Below are 21,501 nucleotides of genomic sequence, written 5' to 3'. Positions count from 1 at the left end.
TCAATCCCTCGTCTGCTTGAGTAAATAACCTCGAAGCAAAGTTGAATGTATAAAGAAACGTTTTGGTTTGAGACTACACTGGCCACTATGACCTAAAAATTGTATAGTGGGAAACCCAGTTTCGTTTTTATAACAAACAACGTCAGTTGAGGAATAATTTATTTTAAAACTCAGAAGCATTTTATTCAAAGAAGATTTGGGATGGATTTTCAATGTGAGCTCTCAAATTGAAACTGCCGGTTCTTGGGACTGGTGGACATTATATATACCAGTCCTTGTGAAATTTTACCATTCAGATACCGGAATTTACCGCTTAACGAGAACACTGCTCGTTTCAAAAAAGCCTGGAGACATACTTCTCTATTAATTAAGTAGCGAAGCATTATATTTTATCTCAACTGGGGCCTCATTTGTCAGAGTGATCTCAATACTAAGATAATCATAACTCGCTTCCTTTAACATAAACTGACAGCAGTCTCAGCGCAGTAAGATAACATCTTGCTCTGGGGCTCAGGTGTCAATATATGACATAACGTTCTTGAGAGTGAACAAATGAATTCTTAAAAGAAAATATTTTAAAATAAAGAAAATGTGGATTTACCTTCACACCCTCTTTCTTGCAAGCTGCTATGACAACTTTGGTTCCTTGAAAGTTGACTTTGTAGAAAAGGGCTCTGTTGTCACTAGAAGGCGCTGGGGAGGCACAGTGGAACACACAGCTGACACCCTTCAAAGCTGGTTGTAAATCCTAATACACAATAATCAAACATGTCACAAAAACAAAACACCTGTGAATATAAAATTCTTTCACAGTGTTATAAACAAACACCCAAGTTTTTTGCCAAAAGAAGGAAATTCTCAAATTTAATGAAATATAATCAATTTTTCCAAACAGTATTTGTGGGGTAACCCATGATGATCTGGGTTAGAACTGATCTTCAGATACCCATGCCTGTCATAACAGGTGATTAACGAGTTCAAGTGGTCAGGCTTGCTGACATGGTTGACAAATGAAACATGTCATTGTATCCCAGTTGCAGCTCAATTTGATGATCACTGGACTGTCTAGTCCAGACTGATTGTTTGCAGAATTCTGATACATAGCTGGAATATTGTTGAATTTGCGTTAAAGTAAACTCACTCCCTCACTAGTGGTGAGTACTAAAACCTGTTTGCCTCTTCTATTTGTTGTTTTTATAAGTTGTACAAACCCCCAAGATATTACTAGACAACAATGACAGACTTGTTATACTCTTTCACATATTTAAACCTCATTAAACCCCTGGATGAATAAATTTTTACCCCACTTCATGCTGTTGATGAACTTCATACAATGAACTCATGAGGCAGTTGAACCCAGAACAACATAACAATAAAATGCTTAAATAACTACAAAAGAACAATTCCACTGACATATAAATAACATTGTATTGCAGCATTTGTATTGCACCTTGAATGTATCAAATGGGCAGTCTTGAATGTTCATGTAACTGTCTCCCAGTTGAGTGAGTGAGTGAGTGAAAGAGTGAGTTTAGTTTTATGCCAGCAATATTCCTGTCTGTAAATAATCATGTTTGGGCCAGACAATCCAGTGGTCAACAGCAGGAGCATCAATCTGCACAACTGGTAATTGGTGACGTGTCAACCACGTCAGCGAGCTTGACCACCCGATTTAAGGCAATCATGGGTTGCTGAAGGTATGTTCTACCCTGGACCTTCATGGGTGAACTGTCTCCCAATTCACTGTCCCTAGGATAATAGGAAAGCAGCTCTTTTGAACACTCACAAAATTCAGTCTGAGTAAGTGACAAGAGAAATGAATGGTGGACAGTAATAAGATAGGCTAAAAAGCATCTACACGTCATTCAACAGGTAATGATGTGTGACTTACTTCTTCATTACATAGATCTCCTGTGAAGAACTTGATTCTGTCATCATCAAAGGTTTTCCTAACATCAAATACATGACAAGCATAGCCACGTTTGAGGAGTTCATCACAGAGGTGGCGGCCAAGGAAACCACACCCTCCTATTACCACACATGTCTTGTTCTGAAACAAGTAAAAATATTTCTGTCTGCAGTGAACACATGCAAATCATTAATTACAACTTATAATTACTTTCATTTCTTAACCAAGAACATAAACAGTCTTAAAAAGTAATTATTAATTCAGGACACAAATTTCTGTTTTATGAAAACATTTCAAGGATTGTATGTTTCCATTATGTTTTATCCAGTTGCAGCTATGAAAGAATAAAGCCTGACTGAGAATACTTAAATATCAGTAAAAACACATATTTCAGACATGAAACTCCTATTCACTCAACATTGCTCTTAGATGGATAAATGTACATTCTCTAGAATAATTAAGACATTAATACCAATTTCAAATATATAATTTTTCGGTTAAAGTAATGTTTTGTTTTGTAAATGTTATTATTCATCCATTCAAACCACAAAACAAGCAGCTGGTGAGTCATGATAAGGACGTTTTATATTTAATGGAAAAGGGGATTTTACGAGTGATTCTAACAGGGTAGCACAACAGAGAGCTAGATTGGTACCAAAGTCCAGTGATAAATTTTCAGTGTAGGTCAAGTAAAGTAAAGTAAAGGTCGGTTTGTACATGGTCGGGTTAGTGTAATTTGCAATTAGTACTGCAGATGAAAAAGATGATGTATGTTGTGATCATTTGGGATCAGACCACAGTAAACATGGGGTGCTTGTGAATTTCTTTCATACAATATTACTGAACGATAATGCAGTAACCACGGATGTCAATGTTCCAGCGTAACATCAGCTATTGCAATTAACTGGTCCTTTTTAACTTTAACTGAAAATAAAACGAAAAGACTGCATAAATTCAGGAGTGATCAGGAGAGATCTAAACAGTATAAGCAACATGTCCTGTGGAAAAAAAGCCCAAAATGGTTTATTATTTTCCAATCAATGTTGAATACACCTTGTTTCTATTTTTCATAAAGATGATAGTAGTTCAAACTGTCACAGTGGTTTGACGTGATGTGTGTCGTCTGAGACAATTTCACCAATCATAGCATCCGAGAAGAGCATGTGATAGAAAGGTTCGTCTGCTACAAATATACGAGGCAATTAGAACAGTGTAATCCATCTTAACAATGATTAGAGAGAAGTAGCAATACCACCAATCATTAAAGTAGGGCCCATGACGGGTGCCATACCGACATTTAATGATTAACGGCCTATGAACTGTACAAATGTTCATATGATTTCGTGAAAACTTTCTTACCAGAGAAGCAGGCGCCATACTGTTTGTTGATAAGAGTTTTCGCCAATGAGCTCTGTGATTCCTTTTGGTGCAGATCTAATGTCGCGTATAAATAGAACTATCTATAAAACTAGTAACAGATCAAAACGGACATCCGCAGTCTTCAGGCGGTTTTTTATATATTTTTCATGAGTTTTATAAATTACAAAACATAACACTTTGTTCTAATGGAAAATAGTAATGTTTAAACAGTGACAGAAATCATATAATTGTTGACATCAACAAAAAGTTCAGAAAAATATTATGCATAATTTTTAACATGTGGTATATTTTGGATAGTAAGTGAGTGGACAAAGTGTACCTGATGTATAATTAACTCAGAACTAGAGTTAATGCTATAGAAGACTAATCAATACCTATACATCTACAGTACAATGGGAAACTCTTCTTTCACCTGATAAGCTCAAGACAGACTATGATTGCTAATTCTCTGAAGTGATATAGGGGTATTAATGACTACTTCGGAATGAATTCTTATTGAAAATGAAACAAGCAAAAATAAAGTATTGAATCAGATATGTAATTATCTTTTTCATATTTCTGTGATTTTATAAACAATATAGGTCTACTATGTGAAGATGTTAACGGAAAAGTGATGATGAAAGTTGTGGAAGAACAGTGTTCACCTGAAGCTTCGGATATTGTAACTAGTTGTTTACAGAAGGTTATTCGTCTTTGAAAGAAATAGGCCAATCAAATAGCGACCAAACCTAACTTCGGTCCTTATATCCGGGATACCAAGGCGGTCTGTTCGTCTCGAAGATCAACAAAACAGAAGTCATGGTAAGCTAACATATTTGTTCGCATTCCTAATTCGAGTCGTGAAATTGTTTAACTGCCTTTTGCAGTTGTTTTGATAGAATTATGTGTATGCTTTCTCTCGAAACTAACAACACGTCAGTTACCGACTGGCGTCATTTGGCGAATTTATGCGGCATAAATTCCGAATTTGTTTGCAACGAATTGTGAGACCGAGAGAGCTTCGACCCGATCAATACCGCCCAATACCTGCATATATGTTAATGTTCATCGACACGATTCATCGTCTACTTCTGCTCCGTTTGTAGCTTTAATGTATAATGTTAATGTTCATTAAAATCTGACTTTATAGTTCGTTTGTTTGCGTACAGAATAGGTCTAATTCATGTCTCAGCTTGTCTAACTGGACTGGTTTGTTAAACAGCTAGAGCCCCAAGTAAATCTCTTTTTCAAAACGATATTCCTCCACAATGTCAAGTTTGTCACATGTAAGTTAGAACATCTTATTTTCAAGGTTATATCATCCATAGCACTGACATTGTGCTTCACAGATTAATTTGTTTCAGCACTAACACTTTTGTCAATTAAATTTAAGAAGCTTTACCACTGTTCACAGGATAAGCATGGTAGATGTAAAATCAAATAATGTGGAGTCCAGCATAATGATGTGATAGTTAATAGATAAGTACCCAAAAATATATCCAACTGCTCTATGTATGAACAGGACTGCATGGGAAGAGTATGGGTGGAATCTTTTGTTATAGAGAACATAATTAATATTCCATTGAACAGTGTTGAATGGAATGTTGCAGATATATTCAAATAATGAAAAGAACATTTAAGATCCAAATTTTGAATAAAGTAATGACCTCTTCCCTGTAAGCACACTTTTTTTTTGGAATCCCATGTTAATCTGTGTCTTAAGGAAGACTGCATATATACTCAGTTGTGAACTCCAGGAGTTTGTGCCAAGTGAGTTAGTGAGTTTAGTTCAGCAATATTCAAGCTATATGGCGGCGGTCTGTAAATAGTTGAGTCCGGACCAGACAATCCGGTGACCAACAATATGAGCATCGATCTGCGCAATTGGGAACCGATGACATGTGTCAACCAACTCAGCAAGTCAGACCACCCGATCCCGTTAGTCGCCTCTTACAACAAGTATAGTCGCCGTGTATGGCAAGCATGGGTTGCTGAAGGCCTATTCTACCCTGGGACCTTCACGGGTCCAGTTTGTGCCAATGTTTAGTGACTTGTTCAGAGCTCCAGATAAAATTTAGTTTATGTGGTTACTGTATCCTCTGTATTTTTATATGAAGTGGGTATTATGAATGTTGAGTAAGTGGTTCATTTTCTGTTAACCACTGTGGGTATTTCAGTGATTTTACTCACCTATTTGTCACTTAGTATGTTCACTAAGCAGTTGTGTACTGCCTCATATGTCATACCTCACCAAAACCAACTTAAATATAATGGAAATGATATCATAAACACTCATCCTATATTGACAGTACAACACTAGTCCTATACTAAAAGTCAACTTGGTAGCAATCAATGTCTTTTTCATTATGCAAGCAGTTTTATACATATATTCCATACATATCTGTTGTACAACATCTATCTTTTAGATGTGTAATTGGTATGCAACACTTATTTTCCAATGTGTAATTTGAAATTTTCTATGCATATTTTACTCACAAGTACAGCTAACCTGGGCCTCTGCTTTTTGGCTTAATGTTATCATGGTTATTAGTACCAGTCATTCTGTTCTGTAGGCAACATACAAGAAGACATCTTTGGCTGGTGGTGGCAGGAAGAAGGCCGGACCCAAACCAGAACTGACCGAGGAGCAAAAGCAGGAGATAAGAGAGGCGTTTGACCTGTTCGATGCTGATGGCTCTGGCACAATAGATGCCAAAGAGCTTAAGGTAGAACATAATCATGATTGTGATTATTATTTGCACTGTGGGATCATAGGCTTGTTAAGCTTTGTAACTGCATATGAATCCAGAGACTCTTGTTTTGTAACCTTTAACATGTTCAACACTACAAGTACAGCATGATAACAACAACCCCTTTACTTTTAGGCTTCATCACATGTTTATGTGAGACTGTTTCAGATTTAATCATGTTTCATTGCAGGTTGCAATGAGAGCCTTAGGCTTTGAGCCCAAAAAAGAAGAAATAAAGAAAATGATTGCTGATATTGACAAAGAAGGAACAGGTGAGTTATTTTCAAGGTGATGGAAAATGTATGGGAGTCATAGTGTTCTATTTGTGTCTTCACCATCTCGATGTCACTGCATGACTTTGGTTACTGATAATGTGATAAAGAAAATCTTGGGTTGTAGATGAACCACAAAGTATATATGTACTGTAATGGTACTAGTTTAAAGCAGAACATACACTGCAGATAAAGATATGACTTTTATGAGTTGTTCATGATAGTTTCAGCCTTGAACCTGCTGAAATTTATGATAAGGACATTGCAAAACTTTAAAGTATCAGCATGTGGAGCAAGCTGAAATTTGAAGAAATGGATCACTTTCCAAAGTTTTGTGGGAACTCTTGGTTTCTCTGGCCTTGGTGGCTTTTCTCTCTCATTGTCCTTGTCAAACGTATCAAGTGTCTTGAACACATGTTGAATATTTAGTTTAGTGTTTGGGGATGGTTGGGTATCCTATTGGTCAAAGTTTTAGAGACCTTTGTCCAATTCCCAACATGGGTACAATGGGTGAAGACCATTTCTCCTGAGATATTGCGGGAAATATTGCAAAATGAGTTATGACCTAACTCATTCACTCACTTCTGGTGTGTTTATGAGGATTGTTTAGTCTTAACCTAGACTATGAAACAATGCATGTTCTTCCAGGTACAATTGACTTCAATGACTTTCTGACGCTAATGACGCAGAAGATGAGTGAGAAGGATGCGAAGGAGGAGATTCTCAAGGCCTTCCGTCTATTTGATGATGATGAGACGGGAAAAATATCTTTTAAAAACCTCAAACGTGTTGCCAAAGAATTAGGAGAAAATCTCACAGATGAAGAACTGCAGGTTGGTTCTCATTGAAGATGGGTCTTTTAATCTGATTGAATACCTATTTGTGTTGGGAGCTTCATAGTCACATCAGATAAAACAGTTTTGAGATTCACATACAAGACCTCAGTAATCTCTGGACCCTTGTATTTTTAACATTGCCTTATAGTTAGAAATGACAAATATAATCATAGTAATTAACAAGCTTTTAAGGTATGGTATGGTTTGAATTTGTATTTTCAGGAAATGATTGATGAGGCTGACCGGGATGGTGATGGTGAAATCAATCAAGAGGAATTCTTAAGAATAATGAAGAAGACAAGCTTATACTGATGTATTTATGTACATAAGATTGTATATAGGAGTCATTCAATGACACCCAAACCAGTGGGCGTCACCTGGACAGTGAGGCAGCCTGGTATCATTGACAGATCTGGACATTGGTCATCTAGGGTGTGTGTCAAAAGTTAAAAAGTTGTCTTTTCCTAGGACAATCTTTATGATACAAGCATTTGTTGGGAACAGTCATTATTCAGATTTCAGGGGAGGTAACTCATTTCAATTCACGTGGAAAATTGAATGCTGTAGAATCAGCATTTCTGATTTCTTATAAATTGGCAAATGATAGTGTTTAGCATTAGGTATTTAGATGTGTAAGTTGACAGGTTTCAAGTTTGATATTACAGTACATACACAGCATTGTGACATTAACTTTTCACACATCCTATTCTTCAAATGGCTTTTCATGAACTGCTGTAGAAATGCAACGCTGGTGCACTTATGCAATACTTCTTTGCAACCTCAGTATCATTATCATCAGTACCTCACATGATGTTTCACATTATGTTACTCTGTAATTTGTGAATATATTCAGCCAATATTGTGGTGATGTGTCTATTTTTACTCAACCATTGAAATCGTCAAGTGGGAGCTACTCTGCACATGAACTTTGTGCAAACTGTGCCATTGCTTGTCAGTAAAGTGATGTTCAATAAGGTACGCTGAACCATAGCACTCCAAGTGTCTTGTCAGTGAGAAAGCTGGTATGCTGTCTGCATATACAGAGAGCTCATTGTCCAAGGTACTCAATCTAGCTTGAGCCAGGCTGTTGCCTTACTTGAAGTAGATAGTTGAAAATGACGCCTTCACCACAAACAGCTGTATGTATTAATGAATTCTAGAAGAATGTTTTGTCTACAGTCCTGTGAAATACTGATGATGTGTCTACAGCTTCCCCACATACAAATTAAATTCCTTCTGACTCAGTTATTTCATCAAGCAATTAGCTTGTTCTTCTGATTTTTGAAGTCCTGTGGTGAAAAACAATTTATTTAGGAAATTCAGCTGATTCAAATGTTTGGTATTCAGATAAACCCATTCAACTCACATTACATTTGTGAAATATGTAATAAGATATCATCAGTTATACCATGATCCATTTACAGAACCTGAATTCCTTTTGTTGTCAAGTATTTTTTCGGAGAGGAAAACTGCCAAATTCATTTTGATGTTAGAAATATTGTACAATGGATGTCATGTTAATAGACTGTTATTTCTTTGTCTACAAGTGTTTAACATCATGAAGATGTTTGATAGTGTTTCAATTCTGTTTCCTGTGTATATGTTCTTGATGTATTTATTCAGTATTATCAATGACAAGTGCTACCCATGGACATACAGGGTGCCATGTAAGATACCCTTGCTTGTCAGCCTTGAATTAATTTAAACAAGACCAATATGAAAAAGTAGCAAGTGTTTATCACAAACAAAATAAATTCTTATCAGCCGTTCAGCCGTAGGAAAATACAATTTGCAGTTATTCAGTTAAAATTCCTTCCTTTCTAATATATTTCTTTTACTTTGCCAGCCTCATTACTTCATGTTCGAAACATTCCACTACCAAGGGAGCAAATCAGTTGTGCATTTTGTCTCCATTTCTCAAATCATTACATACTAATGACAGCATTATTTACAGTCAATCTCAGTAAGATTAGTTGCTAGGGTTACAGATTGGTACATATCCCATTCTCCAATTTTGGGAAAGAGACCATCTTTGTGTTAAGTCTTGTACAAAACCATCCAATATACTTTCAGAGTCACTATACCCAGGATCTGTTTCAGTGGTTCAGGATATCTCAAATTACCAGCCCTTGATTGTCCTAAATATTTCACTGACCAGTCAAAGATGTGAAAGGGAGAGGAAATGGCTGTGGGGTTAATGTGACCCTCCCAATGATGAGGCAAGTTGTATTGTGTATTCTGATTGGTGTTTTTTGACCTATATAAACCAGGGGCAGGTAATTTGAGATCATGAGAACCACAGGAAGGGATCAAGTCAAACTGGCATAGATGTAATGGTATGGTATACAATACTACTCAACTTTTGATAGCCATTATCTGATATGTCATGTACATGTATTCATATACACTTGACATGTTAGAACTATTGTATCATTGAGAGATACATGTTCCTATCTAAGTTTATGTAGTATATCATCTTATGTCATGGCAGTTAGTATTTTCAAGCTTTGTAAAGGATTTGTTTTATTTCTCAATTCCAAATATATGATAACATTCTAGAATTGATAGTAATGTGCATGTGGGGTGATATCGTTGTCAGTGACTTAACATGTAATGTGTAAGCATTTTCAAACAGTACGTTCTCAGCAGATACAACTAGTCTTCCCAAAACACTTCTTGTCTCATAGAAACAGTACACTGTTTAGTAATACAAGAACAGATTCATTTACAGCAGACAGAAATCCTTTATTGCACTCCAATATTTATTATTAATGTAACTATTTTCAAAAGCCCAGCTGTTGCTTAATGAAGAGTGAACAAGTTAGGAAACAGCTGGGCCCCTGTTTTCGATAACCACTGTGTGCATTATTTGTTTTATTACCCCATGACTATAGTCCATCTGCCTTCAAGAGGTCATATATTCACTGGGTCACACATTCTTGTCTCAGACTGAATGTAGACATGTTGTACAAAGTGTTCATGTTGCCTGTCATAATAAATAATATTTTGTGTTCAATTTGAATGTTTTGTTATCATTGATAAGTAGGTTTGTGGGTGAGCGTTGGTCCTCATGCCAAAGACCAGGTTCAATTCCCCACATGGGTATTGTGTGTTAGGCCCAGTTTGTGTGTCAGTCTATCATTATCTTGCTGGAATAATGCTAAAAGCATCATAAAAATAAAGTCGCTCAATCATTGGAAGGATATACTGATTATTCAAGCAGTACTACTTTGTCATGGGGTGACCCTTGCTCCCAAAATCACATCCACACTTGTATGTTTTAGACTTCTAACTAGATGATATGAATGATATACCGTTCTTAAAACATTTTAATAGATATATTTGTGGTGTTTGAGAAGTACTGGTCATCCTCAATATTCAGGAAGTCGTTTATAGCCTGGAGCACCAGGCAGAGGCACTTCGTAGTAAGTAAGTTTTATGTAAGGCTCTACCATCGGCAGGAACCAGTAGTCAAAGTTATAGAAGAAGTAGAAGCGATGGCTTGTATAAACCTCCTCGTAAGCTTTCGCAAGACTCTCCAGCAAGTGGCCAATAGATTGGTGGGACTGGAAATGCCCATAGAAGTCCAGCATGTCCTTCACAAGGGTCTCGTTTTGACCTGGCCCAAATAAGGCACTGGCGTTGCCTAGATACCGAGGCTCGTTGCTATAGAGGTGTATACGGGTGTAGTTCAAGTGAACGCTATTGTTGAATTTTCCACCAAGGTCACCGATTTTCTGGAATGCCCTCAACACGAAACTCGCACAGTCGAAGGAATCGAACCACAGTTGTCCACCTGAAATGAGGAATTGTTATGAGAACATGAATTACGAAACAGACAAAAGAAAGTGAACGGTTGTCATCAAAAAGGGGTATTGTTCATGAACAGTCACTCAATCACTGAAAAGGCGTTCTTTCGGAAAATTCATTTTTTCTATGTTGTCCCAGATGGTTGCACCCAATTACGCTGTAGTGGGAAACCGAGGCTGGTCTTCCTCCATTAGTTTAGTTGGTGTATGTTCAGGGTACACTTTTGTGTCAGTGTTCGAATATCAGAATATTTTATTTGAAAATGCAATTTTATCTTAATCAAGCGGCCGAGTAGAGCACTGATTTATCCTTCTTTGTTCCGGACTTTTTTTCTTATGTGCATATCCTTTCACATTTATGTTATAGAATAACAAACTGCTCGAAAGGTCAGGAACAGGGACCTTAAGAGGGTTCACGTGCCCGTTACTTGGTGTTCATGAGATGAAATGAATTACCTGGTTCACTTTCAACAGTCCACGTTTCATAGACAATCCCAGTCTTGTTGTCCCAGAGTGTCCACTGTGCAAAGTCGTTAAACATTTGACCTGGTTTAGACAGAAACATACTTTTACGAACGGATTAATTCGCCCTGAAGATCAGCGTTGAAACAGATCTTCAGAAACCCAAACTTGTAAGAGGCGAACCCGAGAAGGTCCGGGTTAGAATGTTGGCCTTCAGTAACCCGTGCTTGTCGTAAGTGATTGGGTGGTCAGGCTCGCTGACATGGCTGTCATCGGTTCATACTGTTGATCACTGGACTGTCTGATTCAAACTCGATTATTGACAGCCCGCCGTCATATAGCCGGAGTATCGCTGAGTGTAGCGTAAAACTACGCTCACTTATCCCGATAAGAGGCAACAATTTGTTGGTTTGTTGTCTAACGATGCACTCGGCAATATTCCAGGTATATGACAGCTGTCATAATAATCGAGCCTCGGCCAGACAATCTAGTGATTGATATCACGAGCACATATGGGCAATTAGGGTACGATGATATGTGTTAAGTAATAAGTCAGCAAGCCTGATCTTACATCCTGCTCGTCACCTCTTACGACCAGTGTGATTTGTTGAAGATCAGTTCTAACCAGGATCTTTATTGAAGGATGCAACAAACGAATCAGGTGGTTATAAGCGGGGCGGTGGAGTAGCTTATAGTGGTTAAAGCGTTCGCTCGTCACGTCGCAAACTCGGGTTCGATTCCCCAAATGAGTTTAAATGTGTGAAGCCCATTTCTGGTGTTCATGTTGCTGGAATAATGATTGCGGCGTAGAGCCATACTCGCTCACTCACCTATCTGAAAAGCTGAGGCATTTATTTGTAATGATGGCAACACAGTTTTTTCATAGCACCCAAAAACATACTGTAGTCATTCTTCAAATGAAACATGTCAGTTGCTTGAGGATGTACTGGCGACCTCCTCATGTCAACGCCGATTAAAATGTCAACTGGATGGACAAGAAGGGCATGGTTTGCGTATTGTCGTAACTTAGTTTCACCCAGTTTCTTATAAAACGACTGCGTCGTTAAACGACGTCCCCTCACTCCCCAGCGTACCGGTGATGTCGGCCACCTTGACCAAGGTGCCGTTCTGGGACCAGTGGATGTCGTCAATGCCGTCATAAATGCAGGTGGCGCCCTGGTTGCACCACTTCAAAGTATTGTTGGGCAGCACATGAGCGAAGGTGCAGTTGAATAGCTGGAACAGCTCGTACCACTCCATGGTGTAGTTGAGGCCGGTGTTGAGGTTCTTGAAGCCAAGGGCGTCGTGCATGATATGCTGAAGCAGATGTTAAGCTCATTGCTGCACTAGTACTCTTAGTAAGGTTCATAGACCTCACTAATCTTATATATGGGATAGTACTAAATATAAATGTTGCACATTTTCAGTGGTTGCCTCCCATGCTAAATTCAAACCAAACTCCCACAGAGGTGAAGAGCAGGGGACCTAACAGTCGTTGAGTCACAAAGAGTAAGTGGAAGGTGTCGAAGTCGAATCTCGGAGCAAGAGGGAAGGATGTCTCACCTTTATTATTGCCAGTCAATGTATAGACTTAACACGATCAACAGCACCGAAGTGGTATTGATTCAGATCATCATTTTGAAAAATAGTACACAAAATATGACATAAAATAAACAAAGACACACAAAACACGGTTACAACGATTCAAACGGAAACAATTAAAATGCTACCATTATTTAACATTACCGGCACAAATATCTTCTGGGTAAATAGACTAATGCTTAGTAACTGAATATATTATATCGTTTTGATAGAAACAAATTCCATTCAAACTGAAAAAGGAGTCAGAGGAGTGACAAGGAGACTCTAAGGAAATGTGGACTTGTTCCGTATGTGGTCCGATTGAGACAATGATAACGATACATTGCAATCTAACACATAAACTAACAGACAGTCGCGCTGTCTCATCAGTTGCCACTGCGCTCTTGCAACAAACTTGGAAAACGCACAAATAAATGACGACAGTTTCTTTAAGAACATTTTTTTTTAGTTTTGTGACACAAGTTATGGCAGTTTTTCTAGAGTTGGTCTGTTGTTTTTATTGCACCCCGTTTTGGTTTGATTCTTTCATGTCTTTTGGTTTTTGCAATTTATCGGTAGATTCTATCATTTTGTCTCAAACGTATTGTAGGGCTTTACCGTTGCAAATAGGGCTGAGTGGAAAAGAGTATAATGTCGTTCAGGAACTCTGTTGATGGCCTCCAGGATGAACTACAGAACCACAAACACCTGTCCCTTGTATGATGCATTGTACTTACAAACTTGGCAAGCAAGTCACCAAACTTGAACTCCCAGACTGGTGCCTTCAGAGCATACACCTCGATCACATCAGTGGCTTGAAAGGTCGGCATGGTGTTGGCTTCTCGCCCCGTGGGACAGAATGGGATCACGCCTGCCTGGCAGTAAGGGTTTGTTGGGGGTCGGGACGAAAACCGCCTGTAAATTCATAAATGTAGAGAAAAAGTTGTTCTTTTTTCCTGACGATTCAATGTTTCGTTTCATGTGAACCGTTTCGGACTTTTATCTTGTATCTCCCTGTAAATACGAGTGAATGAGTGAGTTTAGTCTTTTTTGTAGAACTTATCCTGCAATATCACTACGATGGGCTTCAAACACTTGTGGCCAGGTGGAGACTCGAACCCTGGTCTTCGGTGTGTTTAGCAAACGCCCAGTATAACAACTAGGCTACCACACCGCTCCTCTAAATACGAGGATTAAGTATCAGAATACATTACGACGCTGCTGTACCATCTGCTATAAGATTGCTATCTTTCTGTTGCGTAGATCGATGCTCATGCTGTTGATCCCATCTGTAAATAATCGAGTTTGGACGAGAAAATCCAGTCATCAAGATCATTAGCATATATCTTATGTAACTAGGAAACGATGACATGTATCAAAGTCAGCACGCCTTAACACCCGATCCCGTTAGTCGTCTCTTACGACTAGCATGGGTTATTGAAGATCTAACCCGAATCTTCACATGTTTAATTATATACGTAAATACATATGCTTTATTGTTTGGATGTAAAATCGCCACGTATTTGGGATGTAGAACAGTTAACAGGCAGCCTAATGGTTAAATCGTTCGCTCGTCACGCCAAAGACCCCGATTCTATTCCCCTCACGTTTATAGCTCGTGAAGCCCATTTCTGATGTTCCCCACCGTGATATTTGTGACATATTGCTACAAGCAGCGTTAAACTAAACTCACTCTCTCAGTTCAGCGTGACGAGGCTGTAGCCATAAGGCTACCCCCGCTGAGCCTTACAAGGTTTAGCTCAAGATTTCATATTCGTAAGTCTCTGTAACATAAATCTGAGAATAACAACACAACATCTTACCGATATGGTACTGGCCATTCTATTGCTGATGTTATTCCAATGACTACGAAACATATCAACACAAGTCTATCGCCCGCAGCCATTTTGAAGGTCGGGTGTAGATTTCGTGACCCTCACGATCAAATGACAACACGTGCTTGTACGCTTCCATGGGCTACTTTAGCGATAGACAAATCTGATCGGATACAGGTCAGGGATCAAAGGTTTTCGGATACTATAAACACATCCGTCGTCTACATAGATAAAGAGCAGTTTAATCACACTGTAATTAGATTGCCAGGTATACCAGTTTTCCATTCGTGTTTTCAAAGCCAAGCCAAAATGTAGTGACAACGAGCAACGCCGTTTGAAGCTATACAGCGAGATAAGCGATATCATGTGATATTAAGTTTATAATCTATGTATTACTATTTCAATATGTCAAAGAGAGCCCTTATACATAGATAACAATGGTTTGTGTTGTGTGTCATTATGACATTACAATGACACAGATGCTACCTCGCATGTTTAAATGAAGCCTAGTGAACAGCATTATTAACTGGACGCTTATGAATTAGTATTTCCGTACACTTGTAATTTGATGTATAGCTAACTGAGAAACATTTTATTAACACCAATATCAGTTCTGTCACGTGATCTATTGTGAATCCTATGTGATATTTATTGTAGCGGTCATTTGCCTGTGCAAGTGGGATTCCTGAATGGGATGGTGTGATCTAGTGTGATTCCTATGTGACTTCGATAGAAGCTGTCATTTTCCATTGCAAATGGGATTTACGAATGTGACGAGACGAGTCGATTCGACGTTCAGAAAAGCACTCCTCTATCACGGCCTTCCAATCGTGCTCTGAATCCCAATGGGTTCTTGAGTTCAGCAAATCCATGGGTTCAGCACATTGTGCTGACGTGCCGTGATGTACCTACCATGCCGCATGTAGCAATGTTAGTGAGTGAGTTTAGTTTTACGCCACACGTAAACAGTGGAATCTTCACCAGACAACCCAGTGATCAACAGCATGAGTATTGATCAATTCGGATTCGATGACGTGTCAACAAAGTCTCCGAGTTTGACCACCCGATCCCGTTACTCAACAAGCATAGGTTTCTGAAGATGAATTTTAACCCGGATCTTCCCCGGTTGTAGCAATGTTCAAGCTCACTCATTCATGATCAGAGACATTTCAACGCTACATCAACACGCGATCATTTCAATAATACAACTAAGAACACAGTCATGTACATGACAGGTTTTATAATCACAGAAGATGTTAACACTCAAGTGTGTATAAACGAAGAATAACGCCAGAATAATGTATCTCCATCGAGATTGAGAACCACCACAACCGACCGCCCCTCTCCACACACACAAAGTACAATTCATTTGTGAAAATATCTCAGAGTATGATACTATAACCAAAAAGAGTACCTATGAACAAAACAGATAATGACATAACAAAATACATGTTCTCGTGGCATGTCGAACAATAATCAACTGTAAGTTATTACATTACTACACCCAAAACGATTCTATTGTGAATTATCAATGTCTTACACCCGTACACTGCGTTTGACATTATAGCATCAAAAGTCTTTAAATGAATGAATAAAAGTAAAACAAAAAACATTTGGGCCTACCCATTCGGCCAGAACAAACAACAGAAACACCCTACATACAAACACCATACTACCTTACTGTAGAACATACAATACCTTCTACTCTACACAATACCAAGGTGTTATGCGCGAATTGACAAATTCCTGTTATACAGTGTTAGCCCAGTCCTTGTTCTGTTCCCTCAATGCCGAGCGACAGGCAGAGAACAACAAATATCAAACAATCTTGTGACGTCTTTTGGTATGACGAAGGTTGTCTCGAAACTCAACCTTCCGCTCTCCAGGCAGACGGTCTATTAATTCGACCACCCAAGCGGTCGCTTTATGGGAAATAGAGAGCTAACTGTATAATGCTAAGAAAAGGTTTAACAAGGGGTGCAAACCAGTATTCGGAGTTGATATGAATGTATAAACCTCCGTGAGTTGCGGCATACGTCTGCGCAATTTGCAGATTTTTCGCAGAATTGAATCCACCGAACGTGTTGTTAAATAGGCGGTAGAAGTCAGTGATGTTCTTGGCCAACGCGTCATCCCGTCCCGAGCCGAAGATTACCGAAGTGTTTCCGAGAAACGTCGGTTCCGGTCCTCGACTGGCCATCATTGTATAGTTTGCAGTGACGCCCTTTATGAATGTGACTCCTAAATCCGCCATAGCGTGGTAAGTTCTGTTTATGAAACTGCCACAGTCGTTGGAACGAAACCAGAATGTTGAACCTGTAAATAGTACAATGATGTCGGTTGGATTATCGGAAGAAATCAACCTATGCGGATATATATTATGAGTGAGCATGTAAAGATATTACCGAAAGCGACCTGATTTTCGAGGAGAGCCTTACCTGTAGGGTCAAGGACAGTGCTGCCTCCACAATCAATGTTTGTATCATTTTCATGCTCCAGCCAGTCAGCATACTTGTTAAACTGGCCCCCTGAAACGACGAATAGTGAGTATGGTTTTACGCCGCTTTTAGCAATATTCCAGCAATATAATGGGCTTCACGCATTGTACCCATGTGGGGACTCGAACCCGGATGTGGATAAACATGGATATACCACGGCCCCGAAACGACCATTAACGTGTGACAGTAATTTTCTGGGATAACGATCAATGAAGATCCGGATTTGAGTTGTTTTCAGCAACCTATGCTTGTCATTTGAGGCGACTAACGGGTGGTCAGCTGATGCATGTCATCGTATCATTGTTACGCAGTCCGGCGCTCTTGGTGTTGATCACTGATGGCAGGTCCAGACCTAATCATTTACAGACCGCCGTCATGAAGGTGGGACATTGCTGATTGTGGTGTTAAACAAAGTTTCAGAATAACGAAGTACAGTACCTACCTGCCGTGTCTGTGATGAGAGACATCTGTCAGTCTGTTGCTACCTGTCATGGCTGCCATGACAGACATCTGTCAGCGAGTTCCTACCTGTCATGGTTGCTACGAGAGACACATGTCAGTCTGTTCCTACCTGCGAAGGTTGCTATGAGAGACATCTGTCAGTCTGTTCCTATGTTCCACTTCTATGTGTTCCTATCTGTCATGTTTGATATGAGAGACATCTGTCACTTCTAAGTGTTCCTATCTGTCATGTTTGATATTAGAGACATCTGTCACTTCTATGTGTTCCTATCTGTCATGTTTGATATGAGAGACATCTGTCACTTCTATGTGTTCCTATCTGTCATGTTTGATATGAGAGACATCTGTCACTTCTATGTGTTCCTATCTGTCATGTTTGATATGAGAGACATCCGTCACTTCTGTGTGTTCCTACCTGTCATGTTTGATATGAGAGACACCTGCCACTTCTATGTGTTCCTACCTGTCATGTTTGATATGAGAGACACCTGCCGCTTCTATGTGTTCCTATCTGTCATGTTTGATATGAGAGACATCTGTCACTTCTATGTGTTCCTACCTGTCATGTTTGATATGAGAGACATCTGTCACTTCTATGTGTTCCTACCTGTCATGTTTGATATGAGAGACACCTGCCACTTCTATGTGTTCCTACCTGTCATGTTTGATATTAGAGACACCTGCCGCTTCTATGTGTTCCTATCTGTCATGTTTGATATGAGAGACATCTGTCACTTCTTTGTGTTCCTACCTGTCATGTTTGATATGAGAGACATCTTTCACTTCTGTGTGTTCCTACCTGTCATGTTTGATATGAGAGACACCTGCCACTTCTATGTGTTCCTATCTGTCATGTTTGATATGAGAGACATCTATCAATTCCATGTGTTCCTACCTGTCATGTTTGATATGAGAGACACCTGCCACTTCTATGTGTTCCTACCTGTCATGTTTAATATGAGAGACACTTGCCACTTTTATGTGTTCCTACCTGTCATGGTCCCTAGTAGAGACATATGCCCGTTGTTTTCGGGCAGGAACTTGTCTCTGATTGCATCCGTCAGACAGAAGCCGCCTTGATTGCACCAGAGAAGACTGTCGTCTTCGAGGACTGTAGCGAAAGAACATTTACCGATGAGGTTCAAACCATACCAGTCCATGGTGTAGTTGGTGTTGGTGTTGACGTGACGGAAACCTACGGCTACGTGCTTCGGAAACTGACAAAGATAAAACATGCAATTTTTCATATATTTCATTCAAGCGGAACAGTTTGATATATCTTCCGTTCTGCTCGGAAATGATAACACGGATGTAACCCCGCCCACCACCGATGTCGCAGTGTTTTTTTGTTTTTCAAAATTATTACTTATATCAAATTGGGGCCACTAAAATGGGTTTATGTATGGGGAATCGAACCCGTATCCCTCCGAAGGATGCAGCCGAACCAGCCCGAAGAAGAGACACATGAGGAAACAAATATTATTTGTCAGTCCTCAAAATGTGTTTAGATCCTAAACACTTTCCTTGTCCCATACTTTTGAATCCCCAAGGTCTGAACATGATGAATACCTAATCAAATACCAACGTCTTCTCTGATGATCACTCCAACCCAAATCTAACACTGGTATTCTTACATCAGGCAAGTGCATGTTCGGCGTCAGATCGGCATACATGTGAAATATTTCTACTCGGTCATTATCGGAGAACCTCGGCATGCTGATACCATTCACGCAGAAAGGTGGGTTGGGTTTCTGACATCTCGGATCTAACGGTGGTCGGTGAGAGACCCGCCTGCAACACGAAGTGAGTGAGTTAGTGAGCTGTTTCAACAGTATTTCTTGCAAAGAAATAACAAATATAATTTAGATGTTGTGCATCTGGTGTCATATGAGGGAAATAGATGTGTCTGAATTTAGTTTTACTACGCGTTTATAGGATATATCAATTTGGGGGCGCGATGGGCGAGCTGTCTCAGGCGTCAGACTAGACACCCAGCGAGCTCGGGGCTGCCGGGGTCGAACCCAACTGTGACCGAGTGTAAAAACACGGAGCCAACTTTGTGTGCAGACTCCTTCAGTGTTGTCATAACTCCTACTGTACAGTACACAACCCTGTGCACTTAAAAGAACCCACGAATCCGTTGGTAGATGACCAGATGGTGGCATCATGAACACGTGCATACACCTAGTTGCGGGTTCAGCAACGTGCAGTAAACTTGGACGAAGTACTGTGACTATGTGTCCCAGTCCACCTAGCTACGAAAGGGTACCTTCTAATAATGGGAAGGCCACATTAAGTCGGTGCGACTTGTAGGCACCAAGAGTTCTATGATCGCCAGGGAGTTGGGATTGAAAATACAATGTGCGATTGTGATGGACACCCAGTGATGAAGTGTGTGTGTGTGTGTGTGTATGTGTGTGTATGTGTGTGTGTGTGTGTGTGTGTGTGTGTGTGTGTGTGTGTGTCACTGCGTTTTAGGGACGCGGCGTAAAACACAATGCAATTCAATTGGCCACTCGTGTTCTAAACATGTTTTACTTGTCGCTTAATGACACATACCCATCCTAAAACTTTACCTTTTTAATAGAAAGGCGCAGTATTAAAGGTCCTGATCGATATCGATAAGCTGGGAAATTGCTGAAAGTTTTCATTACATCACAAAAGCACAAAACAAGGGGGAACGTGTCACTTACCGATGCTCAACGGGCCACTTGTGTTCTTGGGCACATGCTTGTGACAGACAGATGATGATTGTTGTCATGACAAAGATCACTGAATACATGTTTTCGGTCGCACGATCCAGCGTTGTGTGTGTGTGAAAATGTCACATTGTTAAAATATTAAATATGATTCAGCTGAAGGACCTCCTGGATACTCTTTCATATTTAGAAAAGTCATCTCTAATTCATTTATGTGAATACCCGCAGTGATTTAATTAAGTATATTAACATACAGGTGAAAGGTGGTTATTAATTAGTTACCGATCATGAATACCCGATGCCAATTAGCCATGGTCAAATGTATCATGTGTTACATTTGGCATTACACTTTCTCAATAAAGTATTGATTCTAGTACTGGGGCTTGATCCACAGAACCTTTGGAGCTATTTGCCATTCGTGAGTCTATGATAAAGTAGAGTTTTACAATAGGTCGAAACGCTACGAACGCTTCATGGATCGGCATCCTGACTAGTTATTCTCGAAACTATCGTAGCCCTTCATAAGCCCATTCTTAACACATTGGCTACGATCAATGTTAAGACTTCTTAGGGCCACGAACGTTTCGAGAATAAGGGCCCAGGTCTTTGATTAATTGAGGCTGTCTGCATTGATGTATCATACCTACGTTTGTGTCACCGGGGCCAAACATATGCAAATGATGTCACATGACTACTTTAATGTCCATGCCTCCTGCTCTTTGTCCATATTTATTGAGCCTTTGTCATCATTTTGTTGAAGAATGGTAATCTTCATACATGAGGCGCTTAACGCAATAAAGCGAACCTCATTCATTACTCACAAATCAACAGAGAATAATAGTTACTGCTCTGAGTGTGTGGGTGAGTGAGTGAGTGAGTGAGTGAGTGGGTGAGTGAGTGGGTTAGATTTTATGTCGCTTTCAGCAGTATTCCAGCAATATCAGGACGGGCGACACCAGAAATCATCCTCACGCATTGTAACCACGCGGCGTATGAAACTCGGGTCTTCAGCGTGACGAGCCATCGCTC

The 21,501-nt window shown here is 39.6% G+C and overlaps 4 protein-coding genes across 4 annotated transcripts in view; 1 reads left to right on the top strand and 3 right to left on the bottom strand.

Moving 5' to 3' along the window:
- The window catches only part of LOC137274429 (sterol-4-alpha-carboxylate 3-dehydrogenase, decarboxylating-like), a 65,236-nt gene extending 61,927 nt beyond the window's left edge, over nt 1–3,309 (bottom strand). The window contains exons 1-3 of the mRNA XM_067807603.1: nt 3,269–3,309; nt 1,892–2,050; nt 602–748 (exon numbers count right to left, since the gene is read on the bottom strand). Coding sequence (XP_067663704.1) covers nt 602–748; nt 1,892–2,050; nt 3,269–3,286 — 324 coding nt within the window. The 5' untranslated portion in view covers nt 3,287–3,309. The remainder of the gene's footprint in view (nt 1–601; nt 749–1,891; nt 2,051–3,268) is intronic.
- A 689-nt stretch (nt 3,310–3,998) lies between these two features.
- LOC137274420 (uncharacterized) lies at nt 3,999–10,142 on the top strand. Its single transcript, XM_067807592.1, has 5 exons — nt 3,999–4,090; nt 5,842–5,994; nt 6,209–6,290; nt 6,939–7,123; nt 7,349–10,142. The coding sequence occupies exons 1-5, from the start codon at nt 4,088–4,090 to the stop codon at nt 7,436–7,438; spliced, it is 513 nt and encodes a 170-aa protein (XP_067663693.1). The 5' UTR covers nt 3,999–4,087; the 3' UTR covers nt 7,439–10,142.
- On the bottom strand, nt 10,020–15,162 carry LOC137274419 (bis(monoacylglycero)phosphate synthase CLN5-like). The gene is made up of 5 exons (XM_067807591.1): nt 14,802–15,162; nt 13,716–13,893; nt 12,492–12,714; nt 11,392–11,481; nt 10,020–10,922 (listed from the first exon to the last, which is right to left on the bottom strand). Exons 1-5 carry the CDS (start codon nt 14,882–14,884, stop codon nt 10,498–10,500), a joined length of 999 nt encoding a protein of 332 aa, XP_067663692.1. The 5' UTR covers nt 14,885–15,162; the 3' UTR covers nt 10,020–10,497.
- Nucleotides 15,163–16,737: 1,575 nt separating this feature from the next.
- On the bottom strand, nt 16,738–20,555 carry LOC137273077 (bis(monoacylglycero)phosphate synthase CLN5-like). Its single transcript, XM_067805528.1, has 5 exons — nt 20,467–20,555; nt 19,408–19,564; nt 18,765–18,990; nt 17,252–17,341; nt 16,738–17,129 (listed from the first exon to the last, which is right to left on the bottom strand). Exons 1-5 carry the CDS (start codon nt 20,553–20,555, stop codon nt 16,738–16,740), a joined length of 954 nt encoding a protein of 317 aa, XP_067661629.1.
- Between the last annotated feature and the right edge of the window lie 946 nt (nt 20,556–21,501).

Source organism: Haliotis asinina, chromosome 2 (genome assembly GCF_037392515.1).
Source record: "Haliotis asinina isolate JCU_RB_2024 chromosome 2, JCU_Hal_asi_v2, whole genome shotgun sequence".
Taxonomy (NCBI): Eukaryota; Metazoa; Mollusca; class Gastropoda; order Lepetellida; family Haliotidae; genus Haliotis; species Haliotis asinina.
The sequence above is the reverse complement of the archived record's forward strand: the minus strand, read 5'-3'. Positions and strand labels throughout refer to the sequence as shown.